The sequence below is a fragment of the Schistocerca nitens genome, chromosome 5 (genome assembly GCF_023898315.1).
Source record: "Schistocerca nitens isolate TAMUIC-IGC-003100 chromosome 5, iqSchNite1.1, whole genome shotgun sequence".
NCBI lineage: Eukaryota > Metazoa > Arthropoda > Insecta > Orthoptera > Acrididae > Schistocerca > Schistocerca nitens.
In genome coordinates this window covers 626,293,578-626,313,622 of record NC_064618.1, presented here as the reverse complement: position 1 = coordinate 626,313,622, position 20,045 = coordinate 626,293,578, and the positions used below count along the sequence as shown (strand labels likewise).

At 38.1% G+C, this 20,045-nt stretch overlaps 1 protein-coding gene across 1 annotated transcript in view; it reads right to left on the bottom strand.

Moving 5' to 3' along the window:
• LOC126259681 (transcriptional protein SWT1) overlaps positions 1-20,045 on the bottom strand; it is a 260,925-nt gene that overhangs the window by 193,112 nt on the left and 47,768 nt on the right. Inside the window, exons 4-5 of the mRNA XM_049956640.1 lie at positions 8,303-8,434; positions 2,732-2,833 (exon numbers count right to left, since the gene is read on the bottom strand). Coding sequence (XP_049812597.1) covers positions 2,732-2,833; positions 8,303-8,434 — 234 coding nt within the window. The remainder of the gene's footprint in view (positions 1-2,731; positions 2,834-8,302; positions 8,435-20,045) is intronic.

The window sequence follows — 20,045 nt, the reverse complement described above, 5'->3', positions numbered from 1 at the left end:
GCAAGACTATACTTTATGACACAGGCTGTAAGTGGTGATATAATGTTCACATTACATTGTCAACAATACTAAAGGCAACAGTAGATAGAGGGTAATAGGTGGAGTGAGACCCTCTCTTTGTTTATTCATACTTATCTATATTTACAAAAAGGATAGTTACTTTACATGATTTGTAATTACATTCATTAGAGTAATATGACATGATTTGATATTTTTTGAAAATTTAAAGATAAAGGTTCACAGGGCCCATGGATCCGAAATTAGCCTATTGTGGGACTGAAATGTCTTTCACTCAATGTGCGAAGGTGAACACTAATTTTAATTCTGTAAGAGCTACCAAACACAAAGTTTTCCTTTAAAATTTTGTCTATTTCTTAGTTAATTTTGTATATAGAACAGTCAATATCATTAATGAAAGTTCAAATGTATTTATTCACTTAGCGTAATTTTATTTGTGAGAACATCGTTAGAGTATGTGCAGTGTTTACTTTTACTGACGTTCATCCTTTTCAGTAAACAGAAAATTTTAGCTGTCAATTTTCTTATTCAGTTCTTTGGGGAATTTCTTAGTTGAGTTAACTTCAGTGATGATATTTTGTTGCAAAAAAGTCTGTTTTCTTAATTATTTTTCGTCATGGTTCAAAGCTCAACTTCCTTTGTCAGCTTTTGAATCTAAAAGTTTTTCCTCATAGTCCCTTACTTAATTTCTGCATTATCTTATTTGGAAAATTTTTTATTGTGATAATATGCATGGTGCTTGTAATACTTTTTACCTCTGACGACTACTGAAAACAGTTTACATTTATACCGTTTGGCTATTTCGCCAGTCACTTTAATTTTTGCTATAGATTTTTGGGCAGTACCACTATCTAGCTTTTCTCTGAAATTTTATTGCTGTTTCTTCTAAAGCTCTTCTTTGGCACTATTTAAAACAACATTAGATAAAAACTCCACTGCTCTTGGTTTAACGTACCCACATCATCATTTACTAAAAATCACTCCCCTCGTTCCACCATCCTTCCTTCCCCCTTTTTACAAACACTCAAATTTAAAAATTTAAAAAAAAACATGTCCCATTACTCCACTGAATGCAGCTATAAAATCTTCCGAGGTAGTTACTTTTTTCATGAATATACGTGTGTATGAATACACAAAGAGAGGATTTCAGTCCTTCTACAAAAACTTGACCTTTGCCTACCGCTGTCTTTAGCATAGTTGACAACAGAAATGTTGCATGATCATCATTTGCACCATATGCCTTCAGGTACAATTTTAGTATTAAAACTTCCTGGCAGACCTTTGCCTTTCGCGGGCAATTGCTCTACCAACTGAGCTACCCAAGCACGACTCTCGCCCCGTCCTCACAGCTTTACTTCTGCCAGTACCTCATCTCTACCTTCCAAAGTTTACAGAAGCTCTCCTGCGAAACCTTGCAGAACTAGCACTCCTGAAATAAAGGATATTGCGGAGACATGGCTTAGCCACAGCCTTGGGGATGTTTCCAGGTGAGATTTTCACTCTACAGCAGAGTGTGCGCTGATATGAAACTTCCTGGCAGATTAAATCTGTGTGTACGGACCGGGACTCGAACTCGGGATATTTGCCTTTCGCGGGCAAGTGCTCTACCAACTGAGCTACGCAAGCACGACTCACGCCCCATCCTCACAGCTTTACTTCTACCAGTACCTCGTCTCCTACCTTCCAAACTTCGACAGGAAAGCTTCTGTAAAGTTTGGAAGGTAGGAGACGAGGTACTGGCAGAAGTAAAGCTGTGAGGACGGGGTGTGAGTGGTGATTGGGTAGCTCAGTTGGTAGAGCACTTGCCTGCGAAAGGCAAAGGTCCGGAGTTCGAGTCTCGGTCTGGCACACTGTTTTAATCTGCCAGGAAGTTTCATATCAGCACACACTCCGCTGCAGAGTGAAAATCTCATTCTGGAGTTTTATTATTTTTATCATAAGACATATAGATCTTATAATGATTTTTTGTCTTCTCTTTTTATCTACTGATAGTGTGAAAATGACCAATGGCTGGCCAAAGCTGGCTACAGTATTGTGAAATACTCCTGTGCTTGTATTGTATAAAATATAAAACAGTTGTATCAAAGGAAAATTCGATAAAAAAAAGTGTGAGACAGAATTACTGCCCAGCGCTTACCTTCAGGAGATGAAATGTTTAGTACAGCCATATATGTACAAGTCATGACATTATCCTAGATTTTGCAGCTATTAGTTCCATCCTCAATGGATGAAACAGGGATGGTGAGAAGATTAAAATAGAAAAGAAGGTTGCTAAGATCCCAGGATGAGGGGGACCAACCTGTTGGGATACTGTCGTTCCTTCTTTTACTTTTGTGTGCCTGTCAGTAGTAGTAAACTTTCCATCTTCTGAAGGTAAGTATTAACCAGCAATTCTGTCTCTTATTTATTAAAAAATAAAACAATATAGACATGAATTGACCGCAAGAATTTACGGAAAAATAATTTGGATTATTATCCAAATTTTACAAATAACATGTATAAACAATGATTTCAAATACAGAAGAATATTTTGAACATTGAAAACATTTTATAACTAATCACATTCCAATCTCATAATGACACACTTCCTTGAGTCACATTGTACGATATTTCTTGAAATTTCAAACAAATATTAACAGAATCCATTTTGCCTCGCTGTATCTGTATAAAAAGCTTACATCCCACCCAAAAGACTTGTATGAGGGGCTATTACCTTGAGTTGGCAAAAATTGTTCACCCTGTTTAACAGTATTACTCCTTGTGGAAGAGCTGGCCTCCCTATCAGTAACCGATGGTTTTGTAGCCCTGGGACTTCCTGTTGAAAAAAAGAGAAAATAGACAGAGGCTGCTTGTAATGTAGAAAACACACATTCAAACAACCACATCTCACACACCCATACATGACCATTTTCTCTGATAATTGTGCCTGATGGGAGAAGTAAGATTTCAATCTTTTTGTTGTGCCTGTCTGCGACCCAACATCTTTTTCATAACATTGTCATTAGTACATTCTGGATTTTCCTTCGTTCATTATCTGGCAGCATTTGTCGAGCTTGGACAATGATTGGCTATGTAAGTGTATACTTCCTAAATGATTCCTCTTCAACATGCAAAATAATTTTAATTCAACAAGAGCATTTGATTGTATGGAACATGTAATACTTTTGCATATGTTGGAACATAAATGATTTGGAAAAAAGCTAAACAACAGTTCACTTTGTATCTGGAAAATAGGAAGTAGAAGGTTGTCTTCCAGTGTCTGCAAACAGGGAATAGTTTTGAATCTCAATGGGGTCACAGAAGATGGGAGGGGTAGGGAGCAGGAGGTGTTACAGGATTATGTTGTGATGCCATTGCTTTTCTTGGTATATACGTATCAATGATATGCCACTAAGCATGACACGACTCAAAAATTTTTCTCATAGTAACAAGTGTTACTGTAAAAGACTTGGAGTATAACATAATTGGTGCAGCTAAGAGGGTAATCAAGGACATCAGGATGCAACTTTCAGAGAACAGATCAGTGCATTAACAGCAAGAAAGCACGATGCATACAGTTTCTGACGTGTAAATCTTGTAGAAGTGAAATTTCATTATCCCTAGGTGGTTAAAAAGCCAGTGAAGTTGACCATTTTAAACTCTTAGGACTGAGAGAAGATGGATAGCTTTCTTCGAAGTATCACAATTAAAATCTTGTGCAGGAACTGAATGCTGCTGCCTTCACTATAAGAATAGACCAACTGTCTCTCACACTGAAACATGCAGGCTTGTTTACTTTGCTTACTTTCTGTCTATTATCTCATATGGCGTTATATTTTGGAGCAACTCTACATGCTTGCCTAGAATATCCCTAGCTCAGAAAAGCATGGTCAGCTAATCTGCAATGTCACTACACAAATTTCATGTAGTGCTTTGTTTGAGTGTCTCACAATTCTAAGTCCATCATTGCTGGGATATGTATTGACAATACCGACACATTCAGGAGAAACTGCAAAACTCAATCTGCAGACAAAAAATGGAAAAACAATATGCACTCAGATATACTACCTTAAGCACTTGAACAGAAAGGTGCGACTTGTTTAGCCAGTCCAATTTTCTAAAGGCTTCCAGTAGAATTGAAAAATTGGACTGATAAACTCCAAGTATTCAAATTTAGTTGAAAGTTTTCCTTGCGGCACCCTCCTAATCTGGACAGTAGTTCCTCTGTATGTGTTATTTATTTGTACACCATCTCACAATTTTTTTACATCTTATTAATTCTTTTGTTTATAAATTTTCTAATCAGTATTACGTGAGCCTACTGACTTGTTCTATGACCAACTAGCTTCAGCTTGTATAGTCCCACAGAATCTGGTAAATTAATTAAATAATTATTTAATTAATAACCAATTTTTTATGGGTGACTGGGATATACAGGAAAATAACAGGCATGTCAAATTTCCACAATTATAGAAAGAAACAAGTTTGTTATCAGTGGAGTTATAATGCAAGGAGTCTTATTAAAGTTGGATGGGCATACAGACATATCCATACTTTCAACCATGGATGGAGGAATACTGTTAAGATACAAAGATGATTCACTGCAAACATGTGGGTGAGTTTTTAAAGGAACAGTTGGTCCACGCTTATCTTCAATGTCTGGAATACGAGTCATAGCACACACAGATGAATTTCTCAGAAACGAAGATATCAACCATACTGACTGAGCAATACAATCCATTGGTTCAAATAATGTAGAGCATGTCAAGTACACAATGAGGAGACAAACTGCTGCTCATCAATTATCACCAAGGTCCATTCCACAGCTCTGTGTTGCTCCTCCTCAATAACGGAATTAACTGCCAATACAGCTCTTCTAACACTCCTTTCGATAGCCTATAATATCAATGTCAAACAGTATTTGTCATAGTTTGGTTGTTAACAATGGATGGATTGTAGAGAGCAGAAAATGGTCAGCGCAATATATGTCACCTGGTGAAGAGTGATTTGGGGACAAGAAGTTCCACCTTCACCACACACACTACTGGACTACACTAGTGATTTGTACTTCGTACCATGTGTCTACTCTAGCACAAGTAACACAAAGTAATGAATACTTAAGGTGTCATGGATGCAACAAGTCAAATATGGCACTTGGGATGCACCCAGAACTGTTTCATAACTCCACCACATTGCTATACTGGATCCGAGGGTGGTTTGAAAAGTCCTCGGAATCACCACGAGAGGTCAGCACTAGCGTAACGAGTTGCTAATGTGATATTCATTTGACTGTTGCCTGTAAACACGTGCCACGTCAGTGCTCTTGGAAGAGAGCTGTGTAGGTGACTTGGCTCTGTTGTTGTGCCCGCGTAGTGGTTTGCAAAGATGGGAAAAATCGAGATTCGAGCTGTGATTAAGTACTTCGTAAAGAAAGGTATGAAAGCAAAGGACATTCATACTGATTTCCAGAATACACTGGGGAACTCTGCTCCTTTCATATTCAACTGTTGCCAAGTAGAAAAATGAATTTAAATTTGGTTGGGAGAGCTTAGATGATGATCCACACAGTGGTCGGCCAAGATGTGTCACTACTCCAGCAATTATTGCAATAGTGCACAAAATTGTCATGGAGGATCGCCGATTGAAAGTGTGTGAAATTGCTCATGCTTGCCAAATGTCGTCTGAAAGGGTATACACATTTTAACTGAAGAATTAGAAATGAAAAAAATTATCTGCAAGATCGGTGCCGCAACTCTTGACGCTGGATCAAAAACATGTGCCGTTGCCATGGCAAAATTACATGAACTAAGGTATGAATTGTTGCCACACCCACATTATTCACCTGATGTGGCTCCATCAGGCTTCCATCTCATCCCAAAATTGAAAATTTTTCTTGGTGGACGAAGATTCACTTCAAACGAAGAACTGATAGTTGGAGTTAACAACTATTTTGCATGCCTAGAGGAAACTCATTTTCGAGATGGGATCAATGCACGGAACATCGTTGGATCAAGTGCATTAATCTACAAGGAGACTACATTGAAAAATTAAAAAAGTTTCAGTGATGTAAGAACTATTTTTCAGTTCCATTCTCAGAACTTTTCAAACCACCCACATATTCTGCACATTGTTACTATGTAGGTTATGCATTAGTCTTCAGGGTGCACTCAGCCTTGTGATGCCAACTGAGGAGGTAATAGATCGAATAGTAGTGGCTACGGTCAAAGAAAACCATCATAACAACTGGGAGAGCAGTGTGCTGACCACACACCCCTGCTATCCGCATCCTCATCTGAGGATGACACAGCGGCCGGATGGTCCCGATGGGCCACTTGTGGCCTGACGACAGAGTGCTTTTTATGCATTAGTCAATTACAATTATTAATTCTCCAGTGGTATGTGACATACCAAATTAAATATGAAATGTCTTGTTTTATACGCTACTCCAATTGCAAACTTCATGAGGGTTTAGTAATCTACGGTTAAGGAACCACTACAGTGTGGTCTGTTGTTTAACTTCAGATTTCAATCATTACTCATGTGTTCGATAAATCCCATTTCTATAAATCATAGTAGCAAATTTTTGTATGCAGTCGCCATATTGTATGTTTCCTTAAAAAGTCTTCCTCTGAGTTTTTCAAGCATGAATCATTACCACCTTATCCACTTAACTTTCTGCTGTAACAACAGTCCATCAGTAAACAGGAGACATTATGGGTGCATAATTTGGATATACTAAAATGGTCTTGCACAATTCTTCATGTTCTTGATCTCTACAAGTGTAATATAATAACCTTTTCCCCAATATTGAGAGCACCATTACTGTTTCAAGAAATCCACAGTGAGTATCTCCTTTGACAAACAGTCAAAGTTACAGAATCAATTTCCAGCTGCCATCCTGGAAGTCACATTCTCTTCAAAAACACGATAAAAAAATGTTACTCTCCTATACTGAAAGTGTTTTTTTTTTTTTCAAATCATGTTAAACAACTGAACAAAAACCTATTATGAGAAGCCCATCCAGGAATAAGGTTTGTTAACAACTTTTTCTTTCCTACTGTTTTCATTTGTGACCACAGAGTATCACAACATATTATCCATGGGCACATATTACCTCCTTTAACAGATGATAAAAGTGTAAGAATAAAAAGAATATCAGTTGAATTTATAGTGTAGATAGTTAGAAAAATATTTGGAAATATTAACTGGTTGTTCAAGTCCAATTGATTATCATTAAATTTTGACAAACCTCAGCACACTTGATCCAGCACTTTTCATTGAACTCTAGAAGCTATATAAGAAGAGTTCTTGACCAACGAAATGCAAGAAAAAGAAAGTGTTAAGTTTTTGGTACTGCAGATAGATCACAACCTTATGTGGAGAACATACAAAAGGACCTCAGTTCAGCTACATTTGCTACATACATCATTACTGCTACACCTGATTTAAAAATGAAGGAACTTGCTTATTCTACATATTTCTAGTCAGTGATGTGTTACAGAATTATTTTTTTATGAGGACTCAATGTACAGAATGCAGAAGTATGTTATAAAAATCTCTTTTCTCACATAACAGTAAGATCAAAATAAACCTCTACAAAGACTGATAACATTAGTACAAAAAGGAGTCAGACACATGAATAAAAGTGTATTCAACAGCCAACTAAATGTCATATAGATAATGTGGTGGAGTTTAAGACTGAATTAAACAACTTTATGTTGTGCAACTCCCTCTACTCCACTGAAGATAACTTCACAGAAATACTTGTACAATTAAACTTTATAATTAAATCACACAATAAAAACTCCAGGTAGGAATACCAACAGTGTAGGAAAAGATAGATTGTTACTTACTGTAAGGAAAACACATCAAGTTATGGACAGGCACGAGTAAAAGACACTCAGATATAGCTTTCGGCCACAGCCTTTGTTAGTAAACACACACACACACACACACACACTCTTAAGTAAAATCTATACCTTTGGAAAATTACTTTCATGTTCCAGAGACCCATTTCTGTGGGATCCATAGAATATGACTAACATAATGTAAAGCAGTGAGATACCTAGGTTACCACTGGTCATTGTTTCACATTACTACAATTTATTGCTGTTTGGATTTACTGTTAATCAAACACTGCAAAATGACAGCTGTTACTTGGAACTGGTATTTTCTGACTGTCATTTCAAATTGATATGAAGTTGACTTTAAGAGTGTAGTTGCTTGCTTAATGACAAATGTATAAACATCACATGTAGTATTGTTTCTCATATGATACAGATTAAAAAGTTTCCAAAATACTTACGTTTTTCTGGCAAAGAAGTTGCAGAAATGTTGCTATTTTTTCTTGGTGACAGAGTTTTCTGTTTTTCCAGTACCTTCCTTAAACGAACCAACCTCTGTTCTGCTATACCAGCAACAGAGCCAGTTTTTCTTGCTGAAAAATCAAACTCATTTATTTATGCTCTGTGCCCTCTGCAATTGTGAAACGTTACATATATAAGGCAATGATTTTTAGCCACTTAGGTGTAAAAATTTGTTCAAGGTATTATACAAATTAGAAAGAAGCTGCCACCTTTGACTTGTCTAATTCTTCCTTTGCCAAATAAAACAATTATGATCCCATTCATATACTTGTACAAGACTCACAAGTGCAAAATGCTAACAAGATTGCCATGATTATTATTGTTCAGTTAAATAAGGCTATATTTTCACCTAAACTGAATGCACATGAATGTTCTTACTATCAGCTAAAGGGAAGGTTTGAAGTTTCGACCCCAATCTAATGCACAATTGATGCTAATCATATTCTCATCTCATCATCTTCAGCAAGTCTTGTATAAAACTTACTGCCAGTTTAGAATTGTTTGCTGGACCTAGACTAAAATATCGATACCTCCTCAGCATCAACTTTACCAGTATTTAATTCTTACGTTCAAAATTTCACAGGAGCTCTCCACGTAAGTTGCAACACTAGCACTTCTGCAAAAAGGAATATTGTAGAGAAATGGCTTACACACAGCCTGAATGAATCTTCCCCACTGCATTGAAGAATGAAATGTTTTAGAATTTTCTGGCAAAGTTAGACTGCTTGCTGGACTAGGACCCAAACAGGGCTCCCTGCCTTTCACAGGCAGTGCTCTAACCAACTGTGGTGTACAGAAAAACTTGTTACTCAGCTTCAGAACTCAACTCTGACAGTAGCTGCCTCCTACAGGATTATTAAGCTATTAGTTTGTATGGGTTACACTATTATCCCCTCTGTAGAATATTACTTAATATTGATTTTGATATCTACAGCTGTCGCTGATTTCTAAAGGATCCACAAGGAACTTCCAAGTACTTTCTTGGTTGTTCTCTCACAAATGCCTGTTCTGCCACTGTTTTATTTCCCCTGATGACAGATACTTCCTTTATCATAAATTGTGGCACCTTTGGAATGAGATCACAACAGGAACTCAAAACACGAACTGCCATATGAAAGCCTTTCAAATCATAACACGACTATTGCAATCATCAATCAGAATACTTGTTTGATGCAGCTCTCCATGCTAGTCTGTCCTGAGCAAGCCTCTTCATCTCTGGCTAACTACTGAAATTGTTACCCATTTCCATCTGCTTACTGTCAATCCTTGGTCTGCCAGTACAATTTTTATCCCACACACTTCCCAGCACTACCAAACAAACTATATATTAATGCCTCAATTTGTGTCCTAACATCTAATTCATTCTTTTAATCAAGTATTGACATAAATTTGTTTTCTCTTCAATTTGATTTGGTACTTCTTGACCAATTTTCTGGTCTATTCATTTAATCCTCAGCATTCTTCTATAGCAACACACATCAAAAGCTTCTGTCCTCTTCTTGTCTGTACTGTTTTCGTCGATATTTCACTTCTGTACAAGGCTACAATTCCTAACACTTAAATTTCCAGTAAATGTAACAATTTTCTTTTTCATAAAAGCAACTGTTGCTATTATCAGCCTGCATATTATATCTTTTCTATTTTGACCATCGTCTGTAGTTTCATTGCCCAAACTTTTAGTGCCTCGTTTCCTTTTCTAATTCCCTCAGTAATGCCTGATTTAATTTGACTAAATTCCATTGCCTTTGTTTTACTTTTGTTGGCATTCATCTTTTTAAAAAAACTCTTTTCAAGACACATTTTGTGCAAGTAATTGTTTGATTTTCTGCAGTCTATCTCTTAGCAAATATTTAAGCATCCACCAGTTACAAGTGATTGATAAGAGTAAACATGCACATCAAACTGAGGCATTTTTCGCAATAGTATTTCATGTAACAGCCCATCAACAAGTAAGAGTAAACAGAATCATCTATTGCTGATGATGCAATATTTAACAACACAGTTCTTAGGACTCATTTCCACCACTGACCAGAGAACAGACTTATAAAAATGCCAGCTTAGTCTCTGAAAGGCAAACTCTCTAGGATTTACAGGAGTAATTAGAGGCAGGCTTCAATCACATCAGGCAGTGCTATCTCAAGGGAGTTGAAGGGAGACTACACCTGACACAACAGCCACTTCTAATGCAAGTTTAGTAGTCCCTAGCTATGACGACACTGGCAATGGCTCTGTGACTAAGCAAATATCAGAATTTAAAGACTTCACAATCTTCAGGAAACTTAATCCTGTACTTTTTAAATGTCTAAGACTGAAATACATTTGTGGTAAAGGATCGAATTTCTGTGTATAGAGACACCAATTATCCTATTTCTCAGTCTGTACTGCAATGTCCTTGCTGGATACAAACTTGACTACAGGTCATACACAATGTGACCAAAAGTATCCAGACACCTGGCTGAAAAAGATGGCTGAAAATTACAAGTTCGTGGCGCCCTCCATCGGTAATGCTGGAATTCAGTATGGTGTTGGCCCACCCTTAGCCTTGATGACAGCTTCCACTCTGCCAGGCATACGCTCAATTAGGTACTGGAAGGTTTCTTGGGGAATGGCAGCCCATTCTTCACGGAGTGCTGCATTGAGGAGCGGTACTGATTTTGGTCGGTGAGGCATGGCACGAAGTTGGCAATCCAAAACATCCCAAAGGTATTCTATAGGATTCAGGTCAGGACTCCGTGCAGGCCAGTCCATTACAGGGATGTTATTGTTGTGTAACCACTCCACCACAGGCTGTGCATTATGAACTGGTCCTCGATTGTGTTGAAAGATGCAGTCGCCACCCCTGAACTGCTCTTCAACAGTGAGAAGCAAGAAGGTGCTCAAAACATCGATGTAGGCCTGTGATGTGATAGTGCCACGCAAAACAACAAGGGGTGCAAGCCCCCTCCATGAAAAACATGACCACACCATAACACCACCATCTCCGAATTTTACTGTTGGCACTACACATGCTGGCAGATGATGTTCACTGGGCATTCGCCATACCCACACCCTGCCATCAGATTGCCACATTGTGTACCATGATTCATCACTCCACACAATATTTTTCCACTGTTCAATCATCCAACGTTTACGCTCCTTACACTAAGCGAGGCATCATTTGGCATTTACCGGCATGATGTGTGGCTTACAGCAGCCGTTTGACCATGAAATCCAAGATTTCTCACCTCCTTCCTGACTGTCAAAGTACTTGCAGTGGATCCTGATGCAGCTTGGAATTCCTGTGTGATGGTCTGGATAGATGTCTGCCTATTACACATTACAACCATCTTCAACTGTTGGTGGTCTGTGTCAGTCAACAAATGAGGTCAGCCTGTACGCTTTTGTGCTGTACGTGTCCCTTCACGTTTCCACTAACTATCACATCGGGAACAGTGGATCTAGGAATGTTCAGGAGAGTGCAAATCTCACATACAGACATATGACACAAGTGACACCCAATCAGCTGACCACGTTCGAAGTCTATGAGTTACGCAAAGCGCTCCATTCTGCTCTCTCGCGATGTCTAATGACTACTGAGGTCATTAATATGGAGTACCTGGCAGTACGTGGCAGCACAATATGAAAGATGTATGTTTTTGGGGGTGTCCGGATACTTTTGATCACATAGTGTATGACCACAACACAGCAGAAAAATCCAGATCTAGCCTTGCTTACAAAACTAGTCCGTTCTCTCTCCACTATACAGAAGTCAGAAAACTGCATTTGAAGGAAACATGACATGAATATAAAGCAAGTCAGTAGATATGGCCAAGGCTGGAAATAGACTTGTTTTAAAAGCCATCAGAGCAATTACCTTAGGCAACTGAATCCACAGAACACTCAAGCTTGTACATCTGGATGAGGAAGAAAAAACAATGTTACCGGATAGCACTGTACCACACACAGTGGTGTAATGGTCAAAGCACTGAATCTATATTTGAAGAGATTGCATTCTGATACCTAAACAGCCAATCTGATTTATGTTATCTGTGGTTTCCCTAAATCACTCCAAGCAATACTGCAATGGTGCCTTGAAGAGACCATGGCAGATTCCCTCCCCAAGTGAACCAGAGCTCCAACACCAAGACGTTACTAACAGTACGACATTTAACTGCAAGTGGTACTGATAGTGTAATAAATATCCACATCTCTTGTATAAGGCTGTATTTGTTGATCAGGTTCTGGATAATGGGGGCCAAGAGTGTATAAAATTTGCCTGTGGCGATGATCTTTCTTTTATCGTTTATGCTGTTGTATTTATCTTTGTACAGTGTTTACATGTAAGTTTGTAAGTAACATATGAGCATTCACATGCACAATTCAGAGAATTACAGTATTAAGTAAGTGGAGGTAGGTCAGTAAGGGGGAGAAGGAAGACTGGGGTTTAATGTTCAACCAACAATGAGGTCATTACAGTCAGGGCAAAAAAACCATTCAAAATACAGATGAGAAAGAAAATTGGTTATGCCACATTCAAAAGAATCATCCTGGCATTTTCTTTACACAATTTCAAAGCACGAGTTCACAAAAATGCCACCTTGGTAACACGGTATATTAATGTACACATGGATAAGGCAACTAGTCGGTGATTCCATGTCAACTGGTTAGTGGTACCAACTTGATCATCTCAGATTTTGTGCAGGTTTGCTAAAAAGCCAAACAACAATATAAATATTACTAGCTCACAAATTTTTACGCTTTGTAAAAGCCAATAAAAGTTCGTCTATATGTGCCACACATGTACTTTTTTATTTATCCTTTATAAATAGTAACTCTAGAGTGTAGCATTGAAAATATATGCTGAGTGATGGAAGAAGGGTGGCAAGTCAGGAAAAATCCTTTTATTAAAGTCTGTGAAAAATATGTTTCATGTCACCATCAGAGACGGTTCAAAACGCCATGCACCTTCACATGCTGGGGGACACATATCTGGCTGACCCATGTGGATGCAGTGGAGATGCGAAGCAAACATCAAAGAACAACTATTACAGGGTGATTATAAGTTAAACTTTCAAACTGCTGTAGAAATAACACCACTGGTCAGAATGACGTCAAATTGCAATGGAATATTATTGGAGAAGGGGGAAAACGTATGGCAGAAGAAAAATAAATAGTTACAAAATGCAGCAATAGATGGCGCTGTAAGCATCATAATTTAATAGTGGTCGACTACAAAAGACAAATGAATCATACAACAATGCCTAAGGTGTACGATTGACGTTAAACAAACTGTCGTTAAGCCCATCCACTATGGCATAGTCATATCACATCAGACGGGAAAAATCCATTTTTAATTGTCCTGAGGCCAGAAACCGCATAGAAAGCATCACTCACATCATAATAAACGAAAAGCAACAGTTTGCTTTTGTTCTACAAATTTACTTTTATTGTTAACTGGTTTTCGGCTTACAAGGCCATCTTCAGACATTTACTGAGTATTATCACCAAAGAAGTTACAATGTTTGCAAACAACATTGGAAGAGAAGTAACACATCTAGACTGAAGTAAAAACATACAGTAAGTAACATCTTTGGCAGTGTGGTGGTAATGCAATGAAAAAGTAAAAACTGAACAGTACATAAATAACAATGGAGTAGACAGGAAAACCTTTAGCACAAAATAGGAATAGCATGCCTACATAACATAAATTTTATTTTATTAGTTTTGTTTATAAACAGAAACTGTTATGTAGGCATGCTATTTGTATTTTGTGCTAAAGGTTTTCCTGTCTACTCAATTGTTATTTATGTACTGTTCAATTTTTACTTTCTCATTGGATTACCACCACACTGTCAAAGATGTTACTTACTGTATGTTTCTACTTCAGTCTAGACATGTTACTTCTCTTCCAATGTTGTTTGCAAACATTGTAACTTCTTTGGTGATAATACTCAGTAAATGTCTAAAGATGGCCTTGTAAGCTGAAAACCGGTTAACAATAAAAGTAAATTTGTAGAACAAAAGCAAACTGGTGATTTTCATTTATTATAATGTTATTCTACCAAGAACCCACGGAAGATTCTGTTAACATCACTCACATCAGTTTTTAATTGTCCTGAGGCCAAAACCACATAAAAAGCATCAATCACATTGGTTTTTAATTGTCCTGAGGCCAAAAACCACATAACAAGCATCAATCAAAATCAAATCGGATTATTAATTTCTGTGTGACTGGCACAAAACTTGTTCAATATGCTGTCCACTGTTTTCTGCAACAAGCTGAAATCAAGAACAGCATGTTCCACAACCAATCAAAGTGATTCTGGGGTCACATTCAGAATATGTTGGGCAATGCGTGCCTTCAATGCAACTAAGTTTGCAATCAGAACACTGAACCCAACATCTTTCAGATAGCCCAACAGCCTGAAATCACACAGATTAAGATCAGATGATCCGGTCAGCCAGGCTGTAGAAAATGGCGGCTGATAATTCTAGCATTTCCGAAATGACGCTTCAGCAGCTGCTTAACTGGATATGCAATGTGCAGAGGTGCACCATCTTGTATAAAAATGATCCCAGTCACACGCCCAAGCTGTTGGAGAGCTAGAATGATGTGGTTGCGCAAAAGACACTCATAGCGCTTACCAGTGTCAGTACAGGTAACAGAACCGGAAGCATCTGTCTCTCTGAAAAAGTATGGCCCCACGATAAAATGATGCCGTAAACCCGCACCACACAGTGACCTTTTCAGGATGAAGTGGTACTGGTTGATTTGTGTGTGGATTTTCTATTGCCCATATTCAACAATTCTGTGTATTGACATATCCCGTCAGATGGAAGTGGGCTTTGTCTGTCCACAAAAGCTTCCACGGCCAATCATTGTCCACTTCCATGCGAGAAAGAAATTCTAAAGCAAAGGTTTCTCTTGCTGGCAGGACAACAGGAAGCAACTCGTGGACATGGGTAATTCTGAATGGATAGCAAAGAAGGATGTTTCGTAGGATTTTACGCACCGTGCTCATGCGTATGTCTAATTTTTGGGCAATTCCCCATGCACTACTCGTTTGCAGACCATCACTCATCTCCTCTCCCATTGCTAAGGCCACTGCTTCCACTGATATTGAATCAATTTGTTTCCTCCCTCTACCAGGTTGCACACTGAAAGAACCCTTTTTTTTTTTTAATTTCAGAAGCATTTTCTCCAGACCCATGGCAGTCATCCGACCAATCCCATTTTTCAAACCCTTCAGTGTCCGGAACTTCTGCAGAGCGACATGTGCACAGTCATCATTCTTGTAATACAATTGTACAAGCCGAGCAATCCTCCATTGAGACAGTAATGGTAAACGTTGCAGACACAAAAGGAGGAAAAGCCATGTACCTGGCATGTTCATACCAACTTCAATGGGTCGTGCACATGACAGGTGTTTTCATTTACGTATTCTGACACATACACTGATCAATTTTCACACTATTTTTTTTCTTCTGCCATATGTTTTCCCCCTTCTCTGATAATATTCCATTGCAATTTGACATCATTCTGACCATTGGTGGTTTTTCTACAGCATTTTGAATGTTTAACTTTAATTATAATCACCCTGTATGGTCATCAAAAATTCTTGTCACTGGGTGAGCTTGTGCACAGCCAAGTTTAAAGAGCTTGCTCTCTTCACATAGTTGGTTTAGGGAGCTCTCATGTTGTGACGTTGTTGACTAGTAGCTTATTTATGAAACTTGCAAGTTTTAACAGTTTTGGGAGGATAGTTTTAAGATATGCGAGGGTGATATTGGAAAAAAAAATTGTTGGAAAAACATATGTCTTTCACACTCGTGCATCACAAAATGGGCATCTATTTCATATAACTATATCTACATACACTTTGCAAACCAATGTGAAGTTCCTTGCAGAGAGCACTCAGCATTGTACCACTTCCCATCCCAATGACGTGAAATGTGGCAAGAATGACTGATTAAATGCCTCTATGAATGCTGTAATTGGTCTAATTTTGTCTTCATTGTCACTAACTTCCACAATGTTCTCCAATGAGTCAGATAAATCTGTAAATATCATGCCATCTTCTATGTTCAACATCCTCTGTTAGTCTTGTTCGGTATGGGTCCCTCCATACACTTCAGCAATGTTCTAAGATGAGACATGCAAATGATTTGGAACCAGTCTCCTTTGTAGACTCATTGCATTCCCAGTAGCCTGAAAATCAACTGAAGTCTGCTACTTGCCTTACACATAACTGCATCTATCTGATTTGCAGTGCACAATTTGACTTTTTGAACATATAAAGGGAGTTGCCAATCTTTGCACCACTCCTGAGACCCTGTTAAGATCCAACTGAACATTTCTGCAGATTTTTTTAGATCATACTTCATTGTTGATAACTGATTCACCTGCAATTAGTATGAGGTTGCTATTAATATTATTTGGCAGGGCATATAATACAACATAAGCAACAGGGGTCCCAACATACATCAGGGATGCTGGAAGTTACTTTTATTTCTGTCAATGACTGTTCATCCGAGGTAACAGGTTGTGTCCTCCCTACCAAGAAATCCTTGAACAGTCACAAATTTTGTTTGATACGCTGGATATCTGTACTCTTGCAAATAATTGTAGGTGTGCTACTGAGTTAAATGCTTTTCAGACATCAAGAAATACTGTCATGTTCCATGGTTTCAGGACATCATGTAAGAAAAAGTGCAAGTTGGATTTTGCATTACCAATGTTTTAAATCTGTGAATCAGTGCAGTTTGGAATGGTGGAGATAATTCTGTTCAAGATATCTCATTGTGATAGAGCTCAGAATATATTCTAAGATTGTACAACAGGTGGATGTCAATGAGATAGAGTGGTGGTTTTGTCAATCATTTCTGCTACCCTTCTTGTAGACAGGTATGATCTGTGTGTTCTTCCAATTGCTGGGTGCATTTTTTTGTTTGAGGGATCTATAGCATATCATAGTTACAATGAGAACAAACTCAGTCACAAATTATGCATCGGATCTGATGGGGATTCCATCAGGTCCTAGATCTTGGTTGAATTTTAACAACTTCACTTGTACCTCAATACCACTGACACAGATATTATTCAGCTTTGCAGTGGTGCAAGAATGAAACTGGAGCAGCACTTCTGCCTCTTCCATAGTAAAGGAACACTGCTTCCACTTTGTTAGCCTCAGTTTCAGTTCCTGTATCATTAATGAGTGTCTAAACACTAATGTTGGTGTCTTTGAGATCTGTTATGCTGCCCCTTTGTCAATATTACTAAATATATAAATCTTCCTATATGTTTTAGCTGCCTTTTGTACTCCAGTGTTCATAGTTGCTAAAATTGCCTTATGGTCACTGGCACCAGTTACACAATGGAAATTCTCAAAGAGGTAAGGTATATTTGTTGACATTAGATCTAATATATTTCCATCATGAGTGGGCTCCTGAACTACCTGTTCTGAATCATTTTCAGAGAACGTCTTTCACAATGTTTTGCAGGATGTTTTGTCACACTCACTACTTACAGAACTGTAATTTTCCCAACTGACTGTAGGATGATTAAAGTCTCTCCCAATGATGACTGTATGTTTGAGGAACATTCATATCTCTGAACAGACGTTATCTCTTAGGTTTTCTGTTACATTTGGAGGTGAGTCTGGTGGCTGATAGAAAGATACAACTACTAGTTTACTATACTTGTGTTAATAACAAATCTTCTCTCCACAAAGTTTGAAACTTCAATGACTGCTTTTTTCTTGGAAGATCTACATTTAACCAGTGTAGTTTCTCATAAAAATTGATATTTTGGATCATCATGTTCAAAGATCAAGCAATTGTTGGAAAGCAGTAGTAAATGTATGCACCAATACAGTACGCCTTGAATAAAAATGAAACATGAGGATTCTTCTGTAATTTTTCAACTTTACACAAGCCACCAACAAATTTTATTTTTGCAGGCTAATTTACCCACTGTTACTATGAAAAAATGATAGATTTATAAAGTGAAAAAGACCTGCCAAATTGCACTTTTGACAAATTCCATGTGTGTTTTTATATTTAAGAGGCAGCTGGTGGAAGTGATAAAGATTGGTTTGTGGGATTAAAGGGACCAGACTGCTATGGTAATTGGTCCAAGTGATAAAGACTGCTGGCCTTGCATGCGGTGTGCAAGCAAAGTTTGCAGTCTACGGCACTGTTCCCAGAGCTGGTCGGGGACCTTTCGTTTGGAGGATGAAGAGTTGTAGGACTGCCATTGATAGGTCAGGGGAGTGCTACACAAAGGAAGGAGCTACTACAGCTGTAGGGAAAGTCGATGCTCAATAGTGCAGAAACAAAATGACAATGCAATATTAGTTGGAGGAAACTTTACTGTATCGAGTATAGACTGGGGCATCTATGGATTCATTGCAAGGGATACAGGGCATTCTTGCAAAGTACTTTGAACACATTTTCCAAAAATCATCTTGAGCGGGTATTTGGAGAGTCCACATGCAAAGCAAATATTTTAGACCTATAGCTACAAAGAGGCCTGACCTTATCAACAGTGCCAGCATAGAGACAGCAAGTAGTGATCATGCACGACAGCACCTTTGCTTACTAAAGTTAATAAATCAATCAAGGAGGCTAAGAGAGCATTTTTGCTAGCAAAAGCAGACAAGCGGTTGTTACCATCCAACTCAAGACAATGGATGGACACTATTTAGTTCCTGTATATTGAACGGAGAGGAATTATGGGCAAAGTTTAAACAGACTGTAAATGAAACTGCTGAGGAAACAAAGATTGATGCACTCCCAGTTCAAAAGAGAGTACACAAATGACAACAGGCTGAAGTTAGAAGGGATGCATGCATCTGTAAAAAGATCAATGCATGAAGCATACAACAGCTACCACCACCACACCTTAGCAAAAGATCTTGTCAAGAATTTGAGAAAATTCTGGTTCTACATAAAATATCTAAATGGGTCAAAGGCTGCTATTCAGTCACTCATTGACCAACCTGGTACGGCAATAGAAGATTCTAAAAGAAAGCTGAAGTTTTAAAATGGTAGTTGATGGTTGGAGATACAACATCATTATTACAGGTAGTCTGCAAAAACCAGTTCATAGATATTGGCCACTGATGAATCGTGTATACAATTGGAGATAACCCTCCTCAGCATCAGTTAAGGCCTGACGATGGTGTACAGAAGCACCAAAACTGGTGGCCATATAATAAATAACATCATAAGGACAGCTGTAGGTGTTACATAAATGAATGGCCAAAGTCCCTCAAAACTCAATCAGAAGGATGGACATACAAAAACCTTTAAATTTCACATTTAAGAATTTTTTTCATGAAGGAGGATCATAAAAACACACCATTGCACAGACTCCTGTATGGATGACATAGTAATAGACATTCTTGGCGTAGAGAAGCAACTGAAAAAGAGCTGAAAACAAATAAGTCACCAGGTCCCGAAGGAACCCCAATTCAGTCTTACAAAGAGTACTCCACAGCATAGGACCCTTACTTAGCTTGCATTTATCGGGAATCTCTCGTTCAACACAAAATCCCAAACGACTGGAGAGATGCGCAGGTGACTGTTGTATATAAAAAAGGTAAAAGAACAGATCCACAGAATTACAGACCAATATCTTTAACATTGATTTGCTACAGAATTCCTCAACATATTTTCAATTCAAATGTCATAAATTTCCTT